Here is a 22,415-nt window from a genome sequence, read left to right as displayed (position 1 = left end):
CAGTGATGCTCAGGGGTTACTCCTGACTTTGCACTCAGGAATTACTCCTGGCAGTGCTTGGGGGACCATATAACCATATGGGATGCCGGAGATCGAACCTGGGTTGGCCGCGTGCAAGGCAAACGCTGCTGTGCTATCGCTCCGGCTCCTAAAATAATGGTTTTAAGTTGGAAAGGATTGCAAAATGTGTGTGTGTGTGTGTGTGTGTGTGTGTGTACAGTTCCACTCATAGGACCTGGGAGAGTTAAGTCCACCTAGGGGAAGGCTCTTGGCCATGAACTGTGGGGAAGCAGGGCCTCTGCATCCTCTCCCCACGGAACCCAGAGCATGTACAAAGCGTAGTCTAATAGTGAAACCCACTTGTGCCCTATTGCTGCCAAATGGCCAAAGGTTGTTATGGGTGCTGGTCTTCTGGGGGGGGGGCTCCTGCTGCAAGCATGTACGAGAATCCCAGAGGAAAGCCAGGTGTTCAGGACAACCTTGTTTAACTTGTCGAGTTTATCCCCTCTTCTGGGAGTAGTGAGAAGTCCCCCTAAAGTCCAGACTTTCAGATACAGAGTCAGAGGTCACCCTTACAAACTTGCCTGTCTAAGAAAACAGTCTCTGTTCTCCTATGTTCACAATGTTTTGTGCAGTTTTGAACAAAGCACTGTCTGTCACTGTCACTGTCTTCCTGTTGTTCATCGATTTGCTCGAGCGGGCACCAGTAACGTCTCCATTGTGAGACTTGTTACTGTTTTAAAACAAAATAAAAAATTTTTTCCACCACTTTTATTTGTGGTTGCCGCTGCTGTTTCAATGCCCAGGGGTCAACGCCCTTGTTTTTGGTGTTCTAAGGGTCACCTTTTGTGGCTCACTTTGGGGCAGCCAGGCTGGCCGGGGGCTGGGCTAGAGCCTCTTCCTGCTTAACCCCTAAGTCCAGCCCTGCGCAGCCCCAGTGACAGGTCAGCAAACTGACACCGCCAGCTCTGGGCTCTTCTCATCCCCAGGAAGGGAAGCACCCCAGGGGTCCCCGCACGCAGGCGTGTGTAGAGGGATGCCTGCTTACTCTCTTGGGGTCACTCGCTACTAAACTGTGCTCTTGCACTTTCTGTATATATGAAATTATTTTAAATATATATATTGGGATGAGGCTGGAGTGATAGCACAGCGGGTAGGGTGTTTGCCTTGCACACAGCTGACCCGGGTTTGATTCCTCCGCCCCTCTCGGAGAGCCCGGCAAGCTACCAAGAGTATCCCGCCCACAAGGCAGAGCCTGGCAAGCTCCCCGTGGCATATTCTATATGCCAAAAACAGTCACAACAGGTCTCACAATGGAGACGTTACTGGTGCCCGCTCGAGCAAATCGATGAGCAACGGGCTCATGACAGTGATATAGTGAGGTTATGATATGTAGCTATAAGGTAATGGATTTGGCACATCATTCATTTGTCTGGTAGTTTTTGTTTTTGTTTTTGTTTTTTGCCAAATTCAATTGCAAATGTTGCTTTTTGTCATTTTCACATTTGGCTTTAAATTAAATTATAGAAGCATGCTTGCAATAATAAGTCTTTGAGGAAGAGTCTGAAACAGTTGTAATAGTGTTATCAAAATGCACTCCAGAGTTAGACTGCCTGGGTGTATAGGTCTTAGCTTTATTGTGGATAAATTAAATGTTTTCTATCTGTCACTGTGTTTTTCTTTAAAAAATAAGAGGGGATCATCTAGTATTTTCCTCATGTTTGTTGACATTAATTAGCTAATAATACATTGCTATTTCATACTGATTAAAAACTATAAAGGATGATTTTTTTAATGTTGTTAAAACTTAAACATTGAAATATAAATCTCTGTTTCAGATAGAAAAGCTGTCATATCACAGGGAATGTTGAAATGTGTTGGTTCTTCAATTTTTCTCAAGAGTAAATGGGGGATTGGCTACCGCCTGAGGTATCATTCATTCTTCATTAACTTTCCTTTTTGCTTCTTTGTTATATACTTGATTGGTTGCTGATATGTCTAGGCTTCGCCCTGATGTTGGCTTTTTGTTTTTATGTCCTTGATGTAAACTGAAAGCACTGAGAATTTTGTTTTTGTTTTGCTGAAGTTCCTTCAGCAACTGTAAAAATTAATGATTTGTTATTTTATTCTAGCATGCACGTTGACAAATATTGTGCCACCGAATCTCTTTCTTCTCTGGTTAAACAACACATACCCGGAGCTACTTTACTGCAGCAGAATGACCAGCAGATTATATATAGCTTACCTTTCAGGGACATGGACAAATTTTCAGGTATGGTTAGTTCCTTGGTTCTTGGTTATTGACCTATCTGGAAATAGTTTTTTTTGTTTTTTGCTTTTTGGGTCACACCCGGCAATGCTCAGGGGTTACTCCTGGCTTTGCACTCAGGACTTACTGCTGGTGGTGCTCGGGGATCATATGGGATGCCGGGGATCAAACCCAGGTCGGCCAGCATGCAAGGCAAACGCCCTACCCGCTGTGCTATTGCTCCAGCCCTCTGCAAATTGGTTTTTATATTTACTTTGTTACTTTTCTGTGCATTTTCTTCCAGAATCAGAGGTGTTCAGAATTTCCGATTTTGAAAACCAGACTCAGAAGCTAATATGTTTCTCCTGCATTTCTTTTTTAGACAAAATGCAAGAAACTAATATATGAAGTAAACGGTTGATTTTGCCTCATTATCCAGAAAGAAATCACTCCATTTGCTTCTAGGACTCCTGACTAGAGCACACATATATGCATATGTACACATATAGCTGTTTTAGCATGTCTTCAGCTTTGTTTATAGTCGTATTATTCCTGAATGAATTACTTAGTCATACATAATTACATGCTTATACCCTCGAATCATTTTATTTATTATTTATTTATTTATTTATTTATTTTTCTTTTTGGGTCACACCTGGTGATGCACAGGGGTTACTCCTGGCTTTCCACTCAGGAATTACCCCTGGCTGTGCTCAGGGGACCATATGGGATGCTGGGATTTGAACCCGGGTCGGCCTCGTGCATGGCAAACGCCCTACCCGCTGTGCTATCTCTCCAGCCCCACTTTATTTTTTTTTCTTTTTGCCTTGAATCATTTTAATGTGCCATTTTTCTAACTTATGAGAAATTCAAACTCAGTGACTTTTATCCTTTTTTTTTTTTAGTAATTTCTTAGTAACTAAAAGGATAGTATTGATGTAGGTAGAGTATTTCCACAGCAATTTTTTTTCATAATTAGAAATTTTCTGTTATATTTGATATGCCAAAAACAGTAACAAGTCTCACAATGGAGAGAGAAGTTACTGGTGCCCACCCGAGCAAATCAATGAACAACAGGATTTTAACTGGACTCTTTAGAGAAAAAAAAGATTAATTAACTTTATGCTAACTTAATGTGCCCTCTCTATCATTCTATCTATAAAATGTTTCTTAGTGTTAATTTATAATAGAAGTGTTGAATAGGTCTATTTCCATTAACAAGTAATCCTTGTGATTCTTTGCACTGCGAAGAATAATTAAGAGGTCCTGAGATCAGAAGTTTAAAACTGACAATGCTGGCAAAATAAATTTTGTGATAGTCAGTTTTCACAGAGAATTTTATGTTTCAGTGTCTTACAGAAACCACACGGGGCAGTGACCCGGGCTACCGGGTTCCATCTCAGCATTGCTCAGGCATGTCTGCGGTGCCCCTCAGTTCAAACTCTGGGCCTCACCTATCTAGACTTAAGCACTTGCATATAGCACTTGAGGCTTAAGCACTTGCATATAGCGGGCCGAGGTGTGGTCCCTGTACCATTTGTGGTCCCCTGAGCCCTGCCAGGAGTGATCCCTGAACGCAGAGCCAGGGGCAGCATTGCTGGGGGCCAGCCCCTCCCCAGGTATTTCAGAGTAATTCAGAAGAATATGATTAATATGACATTTTTATCTGCTTTGTTGTTGTTGTTGTTTTTTAGGTTTGTTTTCTGCTCTGGATGCGCATTCAAATTTGGGTGTTATCTCCTACGGTGTTTCAATGACGACTTTGGAAGATGTGTTCTTAAAGCTAGAAGTTGAAGCAGAAATTGACCAAGCAGGTAAGCACAAAACGAATCAAACATTTTGCACAGTGAACCAGACAAATAACTAATGTAAGGGAAAAAAAATACGTGAAAACTAAATTTGCTAGAAAGGATAGGGTGGGGTAGGGGCAGGTATATATATTTATCAAATATTTGTTAAGAGTGATACGAATAGCACAGCGGGTAAGACATTTGCCTTGCATGCAGCCAACCTGGGTTCGATTCCCAGCATCCCATATGGTCCCCTGAGCACTGCCAGGAGTAATTCCTGAGTGTAGAGCCAGGAGTAACCCCTGTGCATCGCCGGGTGTGACCCAAAAAGCAAAAACAAAACAAAACAAAACAAAACAAAAACAAAAAAGTGATGCAAGTTAGGAAGGAAATAATGGAGGGTTTTGAGACATAGATAACTTAGTTCCTTTCTTCATCAAGGATTTTATTGAACTCATACATAAAGGAGGCTTGGATCACAAGAATCTTAAATAGCTGAAGTGTTTATTCTAGAGTTTTCTAGGTAAAGGGAACTACATCTGCAAAGCTGTTCATTGAGGAATGTGTCGAAAGCCTGTGATGACTAAAAAAAGGCCACATGACTGCGCCTGAGCGAGTCAGGAGAAAGTAGTACATGCTAAGGACATACGCATACATGAGGGGCCACAGCGTGTTTGCTTTTCCTTTTTTTTCACATTTTGAAAAAAATCTGGATTGTGTTCTTACTACTTCTGAGGCTACCAAGAAATTTAAAGCAAAATGTTGACAGGATCGATCTTCCTTGTGTTTTTAACAAACACATTCTTGTTGTCATATGATGCATGAATTGCAAGGCAATATGTGAAAGTAGAAAAACCAGTTAGTTAATCATTAGAGTTATTTTTAGCTGGAATGAGGATGGTGGTGAAAGGAGGAGAAACAGGAACAGATTTAAGTGATTCAGTGTTATCGACACTGGCTTGTTGAGAGATTGTTCGGGCCAGGGGGATGGGAAGAATTTAAAAAAAAAGTTTCAATTGTCTATTTGATAATGGTACGGAATTGGCATCTCCTGCGAATGGGAAAGAAGCATCTTATAGGAGGAAGTTAGTTTAGGCATGAATTTGGGTCACATTGTTTCGGATGGTGATTAAAACCTTCATGCGGGGATACGCATGCGCATGACGAAACAAAGTGTTTCGGCTTGTCGTGACATAAGCTTATTGATTCCAAGTCATTATTAGCATGCCGCATGTGGAGAGAATGGAATGCTCCCTTAGCATGCGGTGCCCACCGCTCACGGATTCCGATACCAGACGCTGGAGACCCTGAGCCCGTTCACACCCGGGGCATGAACCTCTCTTTGTCAGGAAGGTGATTTTTCCGTCTGTCTACTTGGCACACCATCGCACCAACATCAGGGCTGCCCTATATATATGTGTGTGTGTGTGTGTGTGTGTGTGTGTGTGTGTGTGTGTGTGTGTGCATTTTCTTTTTTCCTTCAAGAATTCATCAAGGCAGTTTGAAGCAATATGCTGGCAGTGTTCGCGGTCAGGTGACATCAAAACGCGGTCCATGACATTCTCCAGAAGGTGCAGGATGTTTAGTGCTCCATGATGTAATGCAGGCCCTCAGTTCCAGCACGGCAAGTCTGTATTTACTGCTTGTGACTACTAGGAGATGTGGCAAAAGGAATTATGTTCAGATGGCGAATGAATACCGCCCTCATGTGCACCATATGCAGAGTGGCGGGGTGAGGTACCAATATATCAGCTTTATTTACCTTGTTTAGTTGCAGAGAAAAATGACTACACCATTTGCCCCGTAGGCTACAGCCATATAAATAGGAGAGCAGAGGGCCAGGTGCTGTACGCCCTCAGATTGAAACTGAGTATGTCCATGTGTAGACTTTGATAGGGCCACACCAAAAAAGGAAGAGGTGTTTGTCTGATATTTGATGCTCAGGTAGAAATTTTCATTTCAAACAAGGGCTGGAATTAGTCTGAGGTGGCCCACAGTCCCTGCCATCAAGGACGTTTTGCTGTGTAGGAATTCCGAGGGTGTCTTCTTTCATTGAGAGATTGAGTGTTCTCTGGAATTGCAGCCTCCTCTCCCACTTTCAAAACTTAAAGTGAAGTCCTTCTGCTGTAGAATTTAGAATCTTAGCGTCAGGGCTGTCTCTCAGCCCTAGCGATTGTGAGGCCATGGGTTTAATTCCCAGCACCAGAAAAAAAAATGTAATGAAAAATTTTAAATAAAAAATCTAGGAAATTGTGTGACATTTTCTTAGAGCTAAGAACACACTTAAATACACTTAAGACACCCCCCGCCCCCCGCAGACCAATGTATTAGATGTACCAATGAATTCACAACCCTTGAGTTTTTTAAATGTAGCTTTTGTTCTCATAACTTATAGCTATCCAATGAAGAGATCATTTTATTCCTGTGGAATGAGTGAAATAGGATTATTTTTAAAAGGTAGATGTAGTTGTCATATCATATGATACTAACAGAGCTAGCAGATGCAAAATCATTGGGAAAATTAAATTGTGTGTCTTATGCACTGCTGGAGCGATAGCACAGTGGGTAGGGCATTTATTTGCCTTGCATGTGGCCGACCCGGGTCCGATTGCCTGGCAAGCTACCAAGAGTATCCCGCCTGCATGGCAGAGCCTGGCAAGCTCCCCGTGGCATATTGGATATGCCAAACACAGTAACAACAAGTCTCACAGTGGAGACGTTGTTGGTGCCCGCTCGAGCAAATCGATGAGCAACAGGATGACAGTGCTACAGTGACAGTGGGGATATGCAGTGTGGTTGGATCAACACATTTATAGCCAAATGGAGATATGAGAACTAAAGAGACGAGTTTGGGTGTTATGGAGGTGATGAAGTCACTCAGGTAGAAAGCAGAGATGAAAGTAGAAGGGCAAGTCCTGTGATGGAGCAATGAGGGACAGAGGCAGTCGGCTGGGAAGAAACCGTGATTTCTCTCCTCACAAAAGGAGATCTCGAGAGAAGGAACCACTAAGTCAGTGATGGTTAGAGGGATCGCCCGGGATGGGAGATGTGCCCTGAAAGTAGATCAAGGACCGAACACGATGGCCTCTTAGTAGCTGTGTTGCCAATAATCAGGCCCCAAATTAGAGAGAGAGTAAGAAGGATGGTACCTGCCTCAGAGGCAGGGAGTGGGGTGGGGTAGTGAGACCCAGAGAAAGTAGGGGTTTTAGAAGAAGGCACTGGTCAGTTATTTGTTGACTGTTGTGAAGAATACAGTGAGAACAGATGATTTTATCAGTGGAAGGCAATGCGGGTTTTGGTGGCGTGGAAGCCCGAGGGGCCTTGATAATCCCCCTTCAGCGTAATACACATCAGAGCTGGGTCAGTATGTTGGAAAGTGCCTACTAAGTGCTGCTCAAGTCCTGCTCTGTGGGGCTGCCAGTGCTTAGACTGGAGACAGTGCAGCTCAGACTGACCCTGAGGGCTGGGGGCCACCAGGGCTACGCCCACTCAGGAGTCATTAATCCAGGAATGGAACCTGGGCACCATTTCTTTCTACCTCTTTTTTTTTTTTTTTTAAGGACTGGAGCGAAAGCACAGCAGGTAGGGCGTTTACCTTGTACGCGGTCGACCTGGGTTTGATTCCTCCCTCCCTCTTGGAGAGCCCGGCAAGCTACCGAGAGTATCCAGCCTGCACGGCAGAGCCTGGCAAGCTCCCCGTGGCATATTCGATATGCCAAAAACAGTAACAAGTCTCACAATGGAGATGTTACTGGTGTCCGCTCGAGCAAATCGATGAGCAACAAGACGATAGTGCTACAGTGCTATGTAAATAAATAAAAAAGAATAACTCAGACTGGGCTGGAGCGATAGTACAGTGGAGAGGGCATTTACCTTGCACGAGGCCAACCCAGGTTCTATTCCCAGCATCCCATATAGTCCCCTGAACACCGCCAGGGGTAATTCCTGAGTGCAGAGCCAGGAGTAACCCCTGTGCATCGCCGGGTGTGACCCAAAAAGCAAAAAAATAAAAATAACACAGACTAATTTAAGTCTTTAAGGGAGTAAATGACAGGAAACATTTCAGTTTCTCAATCAAGGAGTGCTATAATTTCAAGGCATCTTAATATGATTCATTTAGCCCGAAAGCAATTGTACAATAAGTAAAATCTAATAAAATGAGAAACAGTGAAGGAGAACTTTTTAACAGGGACCAACAGACAAGACCGTTGCAGCAGAGCGATGAGCCTTCACACGCTGGAATCTTCTCTAAAGGGCCACCAACCTCTCAGATTCCTGAACTCATGTTGCCAAAGAAAGGAATGTTGATTAAAGAGTCTGAAACCTTTCCTTCTCCACAGAAACTTCAGACTGTTGCTCGCACAGATAATTGAAAGCAGATCTCACTGATGGCTCCCTCAGAGAATAAGGATACCCCCCTACCCCCCGGCTGGTGCTGCCGTAAAATGTAAAAACGGGGAGGAACAAAAACAAAATGGAAATAATCTACAGTTCCCTAATCTATATGGCTTAGCACCCAGAGAAAGCCTCTGCCCCTGCAAAAGAAACTTTCTACGTAGGGTTAAGCTTTGGAAAATGAGGCGTCAGTTTTCCAGTTTCAGGACATCTTTTCTTGGAAGGTCTTTAGAGGAAGGTCTTTAGATCCTGGCCCCGGGTCTCTCTGACTCGGGTCGAGATGGAGCATTGAGGAAACGATCCGGACTGAGAATTGGTGAGATGGTGGTAGTGGTAGGACAGGGGAAGGAACGGGGATGTTTCCCCAAAGACGGAGAAAAGTCGCACTGATGAGAACATATTAGAATGTGGAGTCGGCAAAGCTCAGACGGAAATGTGGGAATTTTTCATTGCAGTTGGAGACATAACAAAGACCTTGAATTTGGCCACGGGCCATTTTAAGAGGAAATGCAATTAGAGGCCAGGATGCAGAAAGCGTTATCAGCACATCGATCTATACATTTTTTTTTTTATTGCTTAGGATAATGGAAAGGAAGTCGATGGAGTCAATGCTTGTGTATGTCCTACTTACTTAGCATAATGGAGCTATACCCGTTAGGTCTTACTTAGCTTTTTTCTATAGTACCGTTAATTTGCCACACAGAATAAATTCACTGCTAACGTGGACTTGCTTTCAGTTTGGAAGACTCGGTTTTCTTATTCTAAGGTTAAGTGTAATATGAAATGATCGAATGCTGCAGAAGAAAAATTAGTGCTCACTGAATACCTGGGTGTGCAGTTGCTTAGTATCTACTTTTAGTGTGGGCAGTCAACTGAGTATCAGCAGAAAATTATTTGTTGGTTCATCCTACCAAGTCATTCATCAAAGCTGTTGAGTGGTACGCCGAAAAGGTGATGCTCGGGGCTGACTCCTGGCTCTGTACCCAGGAATCACTCCATGGGGTGCTCGGTGGACCATATGGGGTGCCGGGGATTGAACCTGGGTGATACTATAGGCAAGTGCCCTACCTGCCTTACTATCACTTTGACCCCATGAAATAATACTTTAGAACAATCCACTCTTGAGATTTTTAATATTTGCTTAATTTTAAGATAGATGAGTCTCAGAAGTCATTCTTTGTGGCTTTTCTAAATGCTGAAGCCAGTTTTTCATCTCCTGAAGTTAAATTTTATGATCCTGGCTTCTACGGCCATTAATTAGTTTTGTTTGATTTTGGTAGAACGGAATCAGTCAACAAAATCTCATTTCTCACTGCTTTTAATGTCCTGCTGGTAGGAATCAGACTACTGTGTTTGTGAGTAACTTGTCGCGCACATATTATGCCGTTCTGTAACACGAGGATTTCATTATTTTGTACTATCTTGTATTTTGATCCTCTTGTATTGTTTTGTTAGCAGGAGTATTTCACAGCACATACATTCACCCATTGAGAGACATCTGGGCTCTTTTAATATTTTATGACTGTTCTAGATAGGGCACTAACAAAGATTATTCTTGGGCATGTGTCTTGGTGACCTTATCTACATGCCTTTCTTGTCTTTATACCCAGTAGAGAATTTCCCAGGATCTAAGAGCTGTGTCTCTGTGTCCAACCTTAGTAGTAAAGCAAAAATTCAAGAAAATTTTCATTTATCCTCCATCACCCACCCCCCACCCCACATTGCACTTTTTGAGAATTGACGTTCTTCAGAAAGGTTTTTGCCTCTTCAAGTAATATTTTGTAAATTTCTACTTTTGCCTTTTTGTCTTGACAACTAGACTACAGCATATTTACTCAGAAGCCGCCCGAGGAAGAGATGGATTCCAAATCTTTTGATGAAATGGAGCAGAGCTTCCTCATTCTCTCGGAAACCAAGGCTGCCCGAGTGAGCACCATGCGCCTGTGGAAGCAGCAGATGTTGACGATGGCCAAGTTTCACCTGCTCTCCCTGAAACGGGAAAGCAAATCAGTGAGATCAGTGTAAGGCTCATTTCTCTCCTGCCCGCGGAGGCCATTTTGTGGGGATCCACATTAGATTTACCGCCGTAAACGTGTATAGTGTAAACAAATGGATTTGTTGGAAATACCCGTTATCATTTCACAATATCAGAAGCTCATTCTTCGGGACTGGATCAATAACACAGCGGGTAGGGCGTTTGCCTTGAACGCAGCCGACCTGGGTTTGATTCCCAGCATCCCATATGGTCCCATGAGCACTGCCAGGAGTAATTTCTGAGTGCAAAGCCAGGAAAGAAAGTCATTCTTCTATTAATTTCATCAGATGCTGTTAGATGTCACCCTTCTTTTAAGCTTGCATTTATAAAAGATTTATCCCTAAAATAAGAAAATGGCAAATAATATTCTCAAGTGTACACTTATGGAACCATTATAATTATGTTCAAATTTTTATTTGTATTTTTTTATGATGGGCTGGAGTGATAGCACAGTGGTAGGGCATACACCTTTCATGCAGCTGACCCGTGTTCAATTCCTCCTCCCCTCTCGTAGAGCCCGGCAAGCTACTAAGAGTATCGCGCCTGCACGGCAGAACCTGGCAAGCTACCCGTGGTGTATTTGATATGCCAAAAACAGTAGCAATAAGTCTCACAATGAGAGATGTTACTGGTGCCCACTTGAACAAATCGATGAGCAATGGGATTTTTTTATGATGGTCTTTGCATCTACTACAATTATTAATAAACACTTAAAAAATAAAAAAAATCTTATTGTAGAAGCTAGAAGACAGGCTTTCATAGTTAGATGGTGGAGCTGTGATTAAAATGATGAATTTGTTCAATTTAGTTTATTAATCTCAACTGGGTCTCCATAGGTTGCTAGGCACTGAATTCTTTGGAAATATCATTGAGGATCAAAGAAATGTCAGCCAAGTCAAGCATGAGCAATACTCCTGTGGATTACCGACAAAAAAATGTTTATTTGAAGTCGCCTGTTTCTTTATATTGAACAAAATACTCCTTGCAAACGAATGAAAGTGTCTTAGCTTGGGCTGCCATGTAATCAGAGAGAACAACCAGGTGGCTTAAAACCCCAGAAATGAATAGTCTCGAGGTTTTAGCGACTGGAGGGTCTGAGCATAGCAGGGTCTGGTTAAGGCTCTTCCTGGCTTCACGGCCAGCCCTCAGCCTGTGTGCTCAAGTCACCTGTCAGCCCAGAGCCCAGGAGAGTCAGAGCAGGGGGATGGGCCTTCCTTCCCGGAGAAGTCACTGACCACTAGTCTTACCGGGAAGGAATCCCTGTTGGCCTGATCCAGTCCCAATAACCTCCTGAACTTTATTTCCTAATGTTCAGGCTTAGGGCATTAGTACAAGCACTTGGGGGAAAGATGAACCTATCATTAGAACCATAACACACATGTAATTGCATGTGTGTTACACATCACTGTAGCACTGTAGCACTGTCTTCCCATTGCTCATCGATTTGCTCGAGCGGGCACCAGTACTGTCTCCATTGTGAGACTTGTTATTACTGTTTTGGGCATATCGAATACGCCTCGGGTAGCTTGCCAGGTTCTGCCATGTGGGCAGGATATTCTCGATAGCTTGCCAGGCTCTCCAAGAGGGATGGAGGAATCGAACCCGGATCAGCCTTGTGCAAGGCAAATGCCCTACCTGCTATGCTATTGCTCCAGTCCTGTGTTACACATCTGTCACTGTCACTGTCATCCCGTTGCTCAGCGATTTGCTCAAGCAGGTACCAGTAAGGCCTCCATTGTGAGACTTGCTGTTACTGTTTTTGGCACGTCAAATACGACTCGGGTAGCTTGCCACGCTTTGCCTTACAGGTGAGATACTCTTGGTAGTTTGCCAGGCTGTCCGAGAGGGGCAGAGGAATTGAACCAGGGTCAGCTGCATGAAAGGCAGATGCCCTACCGCTGTGCTATCGCTCCAGCCCATGTTACACGTATATGCACATATTTTAAATAATAAATATTCAGATGGCCATTATGTATTTAGGAAATATTGAGTCTTCTCTCTCCAGAAGAGTTGTTTATTAGCATATAAAATACTAGGAGTTTCATTGTAAAAAATTGATTTCATCAATTTTATTTGACCTAGTGTTTCCAAATAGCATTTAATCATGACATTTTAATTAATTAGTTAATTAATTAATTAGCCTTTTGGGTCACACCCAGTGATGCACAGGGATTCCTTCTGGCTCTTCACTCAGGAATTACTCCTGGTGGTGTTCAGGGGACCATATGGGATGCTGGGAATCAAACCTGGGTCAGCCACATGCAAGGCAAACGCCCTACCCACTGTGCTATCACTCCAGCCCCTAATCATGACATTTTTAAAACCTAAAAATTTATAACTTTTTCAGAAGTAGAATTCAGTGTAGTGTGCTGTGGAAAATTTGGCTTAGATGTAGTTAATAGCCATTTAAAACAATTTTTAAAAACTTGTATTTGATTAAAATTATACAATGCAAAGTACAATAATCCAAACTTTCTGCCCATTTCTGTCACTTATAATGAGATCCTTCCAGGCTAACTTAGTATGTCTTCCTTACAGATAGAGGTAGGTTTTGAGTACTATAATTATGTAGTATTGCATAGAGATATACTTTTTGTGACTTTCATGTGTTTTGTTTTGCTTAAGACTTTAAGGAACAATGGAATTTAATGTTGGGAGGATAAAATTTCAAAGATATTTGAAATTTTAGAATTTTAGAATTTAGAATTAGAATTTTACCCTATTTAAACTTTCATCCCTATATCTAAAATGTCTTTATATTACGTATCTTCTGACACTTAAAGAGAGCAAATAGACTAGAGGTAAGGCAGGAAGCATTTCTTTTAGGAACATAGAGATATAAATGTGATGTAATATCTGGGTTTTCAAGAGTTGTACCTATTGGTTTATTCACAGAATTTTTGGGGTGATCCTGTTCTAAAATAATATTTTTATAACTTGAATTTTTCCATTGACTATTGACTTTTTCAGTACTATTGACATGAGATTATTTAGAGAGGAGAAATTCTGCTCTCCAGTGCGATACCTTTAAATATTTTTTAAAATTTCTTCGTTTTTTCAGATGAGTACCTTTTTCTTTTCTCTTTTATACTTTCATTGAGATTCTGTGGTTTACAAAACTACTAGTAATGGTGTCTCATGCATATAATTCAACACCACGCCCGTCAGCAGTGTAAGATTAGTACCTTTATCCCATCAAGTAAAGGAAGACTTTTGACATAGACCTAGATGTTGATATGCCTTGAACTGTATATGTTTTTCCTTTCAGGTTGCTTCTGCTTTTAATATTTTTTGCAGTTCAGATTTTTATGTTTTTGGTGCATCACTCTTTTAAAAATGCTGTGGTTCCCCTCAAACTTGCTCCGGACTTATATTTTCTAAAACCTGAAGAGAAGCCTCATAAATACAGAACAAGTCTGCTTCTTCAAAACTCTACTGGTGAGAGTGTGTGAAGGTCTGTGAATGTGTGGTGGCCGGGGCAGGGGGTGATGGGTACACATAGGTCAGAGATGTGGATGTTAGAAATATATGGAAGGTAAAGATAGGGCCTTTCTGCAAGAAACTTGAAACTTACTGGTGCCAAGTAATATAGGCCAGAAAGGAAATTTTGGTTTAAGTCTGGGTCATCATGTCAGACTTTTTTGATTTCTTTGTGTTTTGGTTTTTGGTTTCTGGGCCACCACTGGAGATGCTTAGCATTACTCCTGCCTCTTAGCTGAGGGATCACTCATGGTAGGACTTGGGGGACCATCTGGGGTGCCAGGGATCCAACCCAGCTTGGCAAGGAAAATGCGCTACCCATTATACTGTGGCTCTGGCCCCCAAATATTTTGACTTCTACCACTTAATAGCACTGTCGTAGCACTGTCGTCCCATTATTAATTGATTTGCTCGAGCGGGCACCAGTAATGTCTTCATTGTGAGACTTGTTGTTACTTTTTTTGGCATATTGAATACACCACGAGGAGCTTGCCAGGCTCTGCCGTGCGGGCGGGATGCTCTCAGTAGCTTGCCGGGCTCTCTGAGAGGGACGGAGGAATCGAACCTGGATCGGCCACGTGCAAGGCCAACACCCTACCCGCTGTGCTATGGCTCCAGCTCACCACTTCATAAAACTTTTGTTTTTCTTTTTGGTTTAATTTTGTAGTCAATAATAATATACTGCATTATATAAGCTTTAGGGACTCAGTATTAAAAGCAACATGTAGCTGTTCTACCTTAAATTCACAACTTTAAATCTATTAAAATTTCCGATTGAATAGTAGCAACATTCAGAGTGCCGCTTTTGGTGGGGGGGTGTGGGGGGAGGGGGGCAGTTGTTGTTGTTGATTTTGTTCTGGAGCCACATATGTCTCTTCTCTGGGCTTACTACTGACTCTGCACTCAGGCGCCAATCCTGGCAGTGCTCCAGGAGACCGTATGGGATGTCGGGGATTGAACCCAGACCAGCCATGGGCAAGGCATCACCTTACCCACTGTACTAGCTCTCCAGACCCCCGGAGTACCATGTTTGATCTCAGCATTTATGAGGAAAGAGCAAAAACGTTAATGATAATATAACCTTCTTCAGAAAGAATTACAGAATGTAATACTTGTGTACTAAATGAAAATGCTTAATTTTTCAAGGACTATAAAAAAGGAATTAGAATTAATAAAAATCACCATATGTATACTTAACTATCAAATGCATTAAATCTGGAATGGATATTTTGGATTTGTTGTTGATTATTTCTATATAATAGAAATGAAAAACTGAAAATGTCATGTGCCTTCAGCAAGGTTCAGAACAAATTAAAAAATTTACAATAGTGGGGCTGGAGCGATAGCACAGCGGGTGGGGCATTTGCTTTGCAAGCAGCCAACCCAGGTTCGATTCCCAGCATCCCGTATGGTCCCCTGAGCACCGCCACGAGTAATCCCTGAGCGCAGAGCCAGGAGTAATCCCTGAGCATCACCGAATGTGACGCAGAAAGCAAAAATAAATAAATAAATAAAATTTACAGTAGCATTGATTTTTTTTTTAAGAAAAAAATCAAAAACTAACACTGAATTTTATTCATTCATGATCCCTTTGCTCTATATTTCTCATCTTCCTGGAGAGTTTAGAGTCTCAAGAATTTTTGGTTTTAAGGCCGCAGCCAGTGGCACTCAGGGTTTTTTCTAGATGAACCTTATGGGGTACCTCGGATCAAATCCAGGTCAGTCTGGGCAGCTGAGCTAGACACATCCTATCAGGCCCAAGGTTAGTTCTCAAGATTTTTGAGGAGAAAAATCAAGTTTTCTTAACTAGCACATTCACAGCAGAAGAAAAATCTTTTACATATCTCTGTTTATTGTTAGAATATTTTTCTGAATGTTATATACTTAAAAACACTGTTGGGTTTATTATTTTTCAACGTTTCCTATACTCTGATATACTTCTTCTTTTGATTTACTGTTAGCTTCAAATTCCTGCCTGTAGTTAAAATAATAATCAGAAAAAAAAATAATAATCAGACTTAGGATTGATCATAACTTGCTCTTAGAAACGTTTCTCTTAAATCCTGACTTGCCGCTTATACCGAGCCCTATTTTGGAGTCAGAATGCACTTTGATAAAAAATATTTTTTCTGGTAGCCTTATTTTTAGTTTTAAATATTCATTTCATGCTGCTAAAATGTAGTACTGCTAAAATAGAGTACTGATATTGTGATGTGACTCTTTTTTGTGTGTGAATTTGGGGAGTTGTACATATACCACCATCTCTCTGCTTTCAGTATATTTTTCAGTGATCTACAGAAAGTAACTTCAAAGTTTCATTTCTTGGTATCTTTTAGCATTGTGATTCCCATGTTTTCTTACGGCTCACTGGTCCTAAATAAAACCACATCCCATTAGCAATCACTTGCCCTTTGTGTGAATACTGCACCCCTCCCCCTCCCGCCCCTTGCCAGCCTCCTTGATCGTTGTCCTTGATCAGTGCTCCTTCAGCTCTCAGGTATCCCTCCTCTTAATACGAAGTTACTCTGGAAACAGCAGATCCATTAAGGCATTAGATTAAGAGAGAAATATTACCAAAACCATCTTTCTCTCTGATGCTGAAGTTTGGTGCTGAGTGTAATTCCACCTGCAGTCCAGCTCAGTTTATTTTATTTTATTTTATCTTATTTTTATTTTTGGGTTATACCTGGTGATGCACAGGGGTTACCCCTGGCTTTGCATTCAGGAATTACTCCTGGTGATGATGGTCGGGGGACCCTATGGGATGCTGGGAATCGAACCTGGCTCAGCCGTGTACAGGGCGAATGCCCTACCCGCCGTGCTATCACTCAGGCCCCCTTCTTTTGTTTTTAATTTCTCTGAAAGTCACGATTGTCTTTCCTAGAAGCCTGACTCTGTGATGGTGTAAGGGGGACTATTGACAATTCTCAGGCGTGTTGGTAGAATCTGAATCTCAAGAGAGCATCCAAAAATGCTTTGCTTGGCTCCAGACAGTTTAAAGAACACAGAGTCTTGATGATGTCTTTTAAAACTTTGAGGAAGTTAGGTAATTGGCACTTAGAAAACGTCACTGTTCAACTAAGTTCTCCAGTGCATGGTGTCGCCTGACTCCTTGGTTTCTACCTTTTTGACTCTGGCTGATTTATCTTGTTACATCAGATTGACAGAAAGATTTTTAACCTCATGATTGAACTAATTTATATGTGTCAAATGTGAAGAATGATAGTAACAGCAGTTGCAACTGAAAATTGTACAGGAACTGTAGTTGTGTTTGAAGGCCCAAAGTATGCATGACTGGATTTGAATCTAGGCTAACTGGCTCCAGAGCTAATGTTCTTAATGAAATCGCAGCTAATCGTGATGAGATTTTCCTTTTTAAAGAGAGAGCTCTTCCCAGTGTTATTAAAAGTCTACGTCTGTTTCTCATTTAAACCAACTTTTAAAAATGATCTGCCTGTTTTCTAATTGCAGACTCAGATATCAATGATCTTATTAGCTTTCTGACAGACCAGAACATAATGGTCACGATGTTTAACGACAGTGACTACGTTTCCGCCTCTCCGCATAGTGCCGCGTTAAACGTGATGCATTCAGAGCCGGTAAGAGCAATGGCCCTGGGTGACTGTCCCTTTGATGGCGCTAAAAGATTCATTGTTCTTTGGACTTAGTTTCGTGCTGGCTTCCCCTCATTAGTTAGACTTAGAACTTGCTTCTGGAAATAACTAGCCCTAGTGGGGGATCAGTAAAGAACAGCTATAAGGCATCTAATTTTTCTTTAAGATATCAAAATATGTGTAGATTCCAAGCCAGCCTTTCTTTATGTGTGAAGTTTTTGAATGGTTTTTTTTTTAATTGATTGAGTCAACTTTTATGACAGTTAATAAGAAACTTCTTGGTGAAAAAAGCTTTGTGCACAGCAACAATATATTTTTCAATAGTGATAAATGAGTTTCTCTTTTAAATTGCAGGAATATACTTTTACCGTTGCTTTCAACAGTACCATGGTATATTCTTTGCCAGTATTGATGAATCTTATTAGTAACTACTATCTTTATCGTGCAAATATAACGGAACGCATTCAAATTTGGAATACCCCATTCTTCCAGGTAAGCAAATTATTAAATGCATGTGTATGTGTGCGCGTGTGTATGTGCATGTGTGTGTGTGTGCCCATATGCACACATGTGGTTGCGTAGGAGAGGGACTGTGTATATGTGTTATGTATAAAATAATGATTTAAATTTGTGATGGTAGCTGATAAAATCTTTATCATTTCATCCTGTGACCTTTTCTACTCTTCTTTAAACTTGAGCTGGGGGTGGCTTACATTCTGAATTTAGGAGCATATTGTAGGCTCAAGGAACTTCTACTTTGATGTATATGTTTTTGGGTAAAGCATACAGATTTTTTATTAATCATAGTATAAAATTAAGATGACTACAACGGAGCAATAGCACAGTGGGTAGGGCATTTGCCTTGCACACGGCCGACCCTCTTGGAGAGCCCAGCAAGCTACCGAGAGTATCCCGCCCGCACCGCAGAGCCTGGCAAGCTACCCATGGCATATTCCGTATGCAAAAACAGTAACAAGTCTCACCATAGAGACATTACTGGTGCCCGCTCAAGCAAATCGATGAATAATGGGACAACAGTGCTACAAAAGAACTAATGTTCATAAAAAATAGAGATGTGGTCTATTGAAAGAACCGGGAGAGCTCACCCACACGGTCGTTTGGGGGCAGGAGAAAGAGCTCACAGGCAGGAGTGCGTGCGTCCTGTCGTGAAGGTCTGGTTTCATCCCTGGCACCGCATGTCCCCCAAAACACCACCAGGAGCAACCCCAAACCCTTCTGAATGTGGCCCACAACAAAACTATTTTTCTTCTGGATACGACTTTTGAAGTCATAAATGTTTTCTGTGGACTAAAATGTTAATTTAATTTAGTCAAGCATCAGCTTTTCATAAATATATCAGCTATATCAATTCCTGAGAAATCTATTCAGTGATACATACTTTTCATTTGCATATTTATGTAATTTTATCATGTTGAATTGTTAACTCAATATGATAAATCGCATATCTTTTCACTCGGATACTTAATAGGTTCTTTAAAAAAAAAACCTTCCTTTTATGAAACCATAATTATTTTGTTATATACTAAATTCCTGGTTTTTTTTTTCTGGCTTCTTGGGGCCACACATGAAGGTGCTCCGGGTTATTCCTGGTGGTACCCAGGGAACCATATGGGATGCTGGAGATGGAACCTGACTTGGCTGCTTGCGCGGCCAGCTCCCCACCCACTGTACTGTCGCTCCGGCCCCAAATTCCTAATACTCTTTAATCAACTGTTTGAAAATTATCTTTATAGCTCAGAGAGGAGATGTCATGTTTCCTTTAAGAATCTCATAACATATCTCAGTATTCACTTAGATGCATTTATCAAGTGTTTCTAGAAGCTGAGCACTTTGCTAACGTTAGGGAGGGAGTAGTCGATGGAGGACAAGAAGCTTTCGGTATTATGGAGGCAGCACACAGGAGCAGGCGGGGATAGGTAATATGCAAAAGAAGCTTTGAGCTGTAATAAAATAAAGACATTAGTGTACGAGAAGAACATCAGCACAGAGCTAGTAGGGGTGGAAGATCAGGGGTCAAGTGTAGGAAGCAATTAGTGAAGATTTTAAGGGCAACTGCTAATTGAAAACTGAAGTAGGAACAGCGTACTCACTGAAGAAGCAGCAGGTACAAAGGCTTGGAAGTGCAAAGGAAATTACTCCAGAAAGGTGATGTATTTATGACATTACTGTAATAGAGTTAGAAAGAATGATGAGTCATGAAACTTAACATTTCAGCAGAGACCAGGCCACGAAAGGTCATTCGTGTTGTCTTAAGGGATTTTCATTCCCTTCTGACTAGATGAAAGGAATTACTAAGTGGTTTTCAACAGACGAATGACACAGGTCAAGTCATGCTTTAAATGACACCTAAGCTGTCAGTGTGGAATGTTCTAGAGGGACAGGAGTGGAGGTGGATGCCAAGTAGTGAATTGTTGGAGTAACTCAGTTGAGAAATTGTGGTATTTGACTTACAGTTGGAATAAGTATTTATGGTTAGAAGTGAATAGATTTAAAAAGACACAAGACAGACATCTCAGGACTTAATAGTTCTTTGGATATAGCCGGTGAGGATGACGGCTTGTAGTTGGTAGACACTGAGTGGTTGATATAGCCAACGCCATTCACCAAGATTAAAAATACAAAAAAAAAAAAGGTATGGTTTGTATCAGATGGCTTGCATGTAAGATAAAATCATACTAAGCATATTGTCCTTTGGCTTTATAAAAAATTTTTCTTACTTTGATTAGAATTGCAGAAGATGAGTGTGAAAAGACAGACCCTCAAGAGTTGAGCAATGAATGGATGAATAAATAAGAAAGGAATTTTAGGTGTGAAAGGTTGACAAACAGAAAAGTGAAATTTACCAGTTACACATGCGGGGTGAGGGGCTGGGGAGGTGGGGGGAAGGGGGAGGTATATTATGATTTTTGGTGGTGGAATATGTGCACTGGTGAAGGGACGGGTGTTTGAGCATTGTATAACTGAGACTTAAACCTGAAAGCTTTGTAACTTTCCACATGGTGAATTAATAAAAGAAATAATAAAAAGAAAAAGGTTGACAAAGAGAAAAATAGTTGGAGGGGTCATGGAACTCCCTCTCACTTTCCTCCTCCTGTCTCTCTGTCTCTGTCTCTGTCTGTCTGTCTGTCTCTCCCTCTCTCTCTCTCTTCCCCTTTCTCTCTCCTTCATTTTCATGTTTCTGGGTACTAGAGGGTGAGGAGGGAATCATGCCGAGTGAAATGGACCAGAAGGAGAAGGACAGATACAGGACGCTTTCTTCTGTGTGAGACACACAGAAATATAGTACTGGAGTAGGAGATGGCCAAAGGCAGCAGGACCTGACAGCTGGCCCACAGAACTGAGCTTAGGAAGGCCAAAGGGTGGGCAGGAGGAGACCTGAGACAGCGGTGGAGACACGTGGACACTCTGGTGGAGGGTGGGCGTCAGAACACTGTATGCATGAGACCCTATCATTACTAGTATTGTAAATCATGGCTCTTCAACTTTAAAAAAAATCAGATATAAAAAGTGTTGTAAAAGACCTGAGAAGGCAGTAGTGGATAGAGACAGGGCATCACTTACATTGTGACGCGTGGAAGTGCTCGTCGTCACTGGTAATGATCAGAGGAATGCACAGCAATATCACCTTACACCAGTGCGAATGGTCTATATAAAAAATATGGTTAGGAATAACCAGTGCTAGAGGGAATGCAGTGAAAACAAGAACCTTCATTCATTGTAGGTTTGTTAGCTGTCTTGGGAAAACTTCTGGAGACTTCAAAAAAATTAAAATGGAAGTACCTTATGATCTAAAAATTCCAATCCTGTGTTATTCCAAGAGCACAAAACACGAATTTGTAAAGTGGCTGTTGTTGTTTGTTTTTTTTTTAATGTATCTGCGTTCATTACAGTGCTATTAATAATTGCCAAGATCTGGAAATAGCCCAGGTGTTCAAAACAGGAGTGGGTAAAGAAATTGTGGTATATGTACATGATGTACTTACTGCCCAGCCATAAGAAAAGATGGACTCCTGCATTTTACTCATACATGCATAGAATTAGAGGGTTTTATGTAAGCCAAGTAAGTCACAAGTAGAAAGACTGACACAAGGTGATTTTACTTATAGGTGGCATATAAGGAAACTAAACAAGGGACTTGAATATGGTCAATGAAAACAACCCCCCAGGGTGTGTGTGAGGTGAAGGGGGCAGGTCAGAGGGACTTAGGGACAGTGATGGAGAGATAATGACACTGGTGGTGTGGGTCTAGTGCAGCAACTTTATATGCCTGAATCATAAATATTAACACTGTTGGAATTAATAATTATTACTGTGTTTCCTTAATAGTTACAAGGGAGGTTACTGTCACTGTCACAGTCATCCCGTTGCTCATCAGTTTGCTTGAGCGGGCACCAGTAACGTCTCTCATTGTGAGACTTATTGTTACTGTTTTTGGCATATCCAATACGCCACAGGTAGCTTGCCAGGCTCTGCCATGCAGGCGCGATATTCTCGGTAGCTTGCCGGGCTCTCGGAGAGGGGCGGAGGAATCGAACCCGGGTCGGCCGCGTGAAAGGCGAACGCCCAACTGCTGTGCTATCGCTCCAGCCCGCACACAGCCTGATGGTGGAAAATGGCCCGTTTAATGCAGAGCTGCTATCGTACTTATAGAATATCTGAGGGGCCTTGAGGTAAGGGCATAGGTGTGACTGGTCATTTACAGATACCAACAGTTGGCAGAGGAAATTCTCTTGGGGAGAATAAGGCAAGGAGACACTCTTGTCTTCCAGGGACGTCTACATTGCTTTTATCTTTCCTTCTAGTTGTATAAGTTATCAATACATTTTTTTTTT

General features: G+C 41.8%; 1 protein-coding gene across 4 annotated transcripts in view; it reads left to right on the top strand.

Moving 5' to 3' along the window:
• Positions 1-22,415, top strand: part of ABCA5 (ATP binding cassette subfamily A member 5) — a 98,652-nt gene that overhangs the window by 44,204 nt on the left and 32,033 nt on the right. For all 4 annotated transcript variants that reach the window (XM_055133603.1, XM_055133604.1, XM_055133605.1 and 1 more), the window contains 7 exons: positions 1,839-1,929; positions 2,133-2,272; positions 3,943-4,062; positions 10,253-10,454; positions 13,737-13,906; positions 17,420-17,547; positions 17,917-18,054. In XM_055133603.1, the coding sequence (XP_054989578.1) occupies positions 1,839-1,929; positions 2,133-2,272; positions 3,943-4,062; positions 10,253-10,454; positions 13,737-13,906; positions 17,420-17,547; positions 17,917-18,054 (989 nt within the window). The remainder of the gene's footprint in view (positions 1-1,838; positions 1,930-2,132; positions 2,273-3,942; positions 4,063-10,252; positions 10,455-13,736; positions 13,907-17,419; positions 17,548-17,916; positions 18,055-22,415) is intronic.

Source organism: Sorex araneus, chromosome 3 (assembly GCF_027595985.1).
Source record: "Sorex araneus isolate mSorAra2 chromosome 3, mSorAra2.pri, whole genome shotgun sequence".
NCBI lineage: Eukaryota > Metazoa > Chordata > Mammalia > Eulipotyphla > Soricidae > Sorex > Sorex araneus.
The sequence above is the reverse complement of the archived record's forward strand: the minus strand, read 5'-3'. Positions and strand labels throughout refer to the sequence as shown.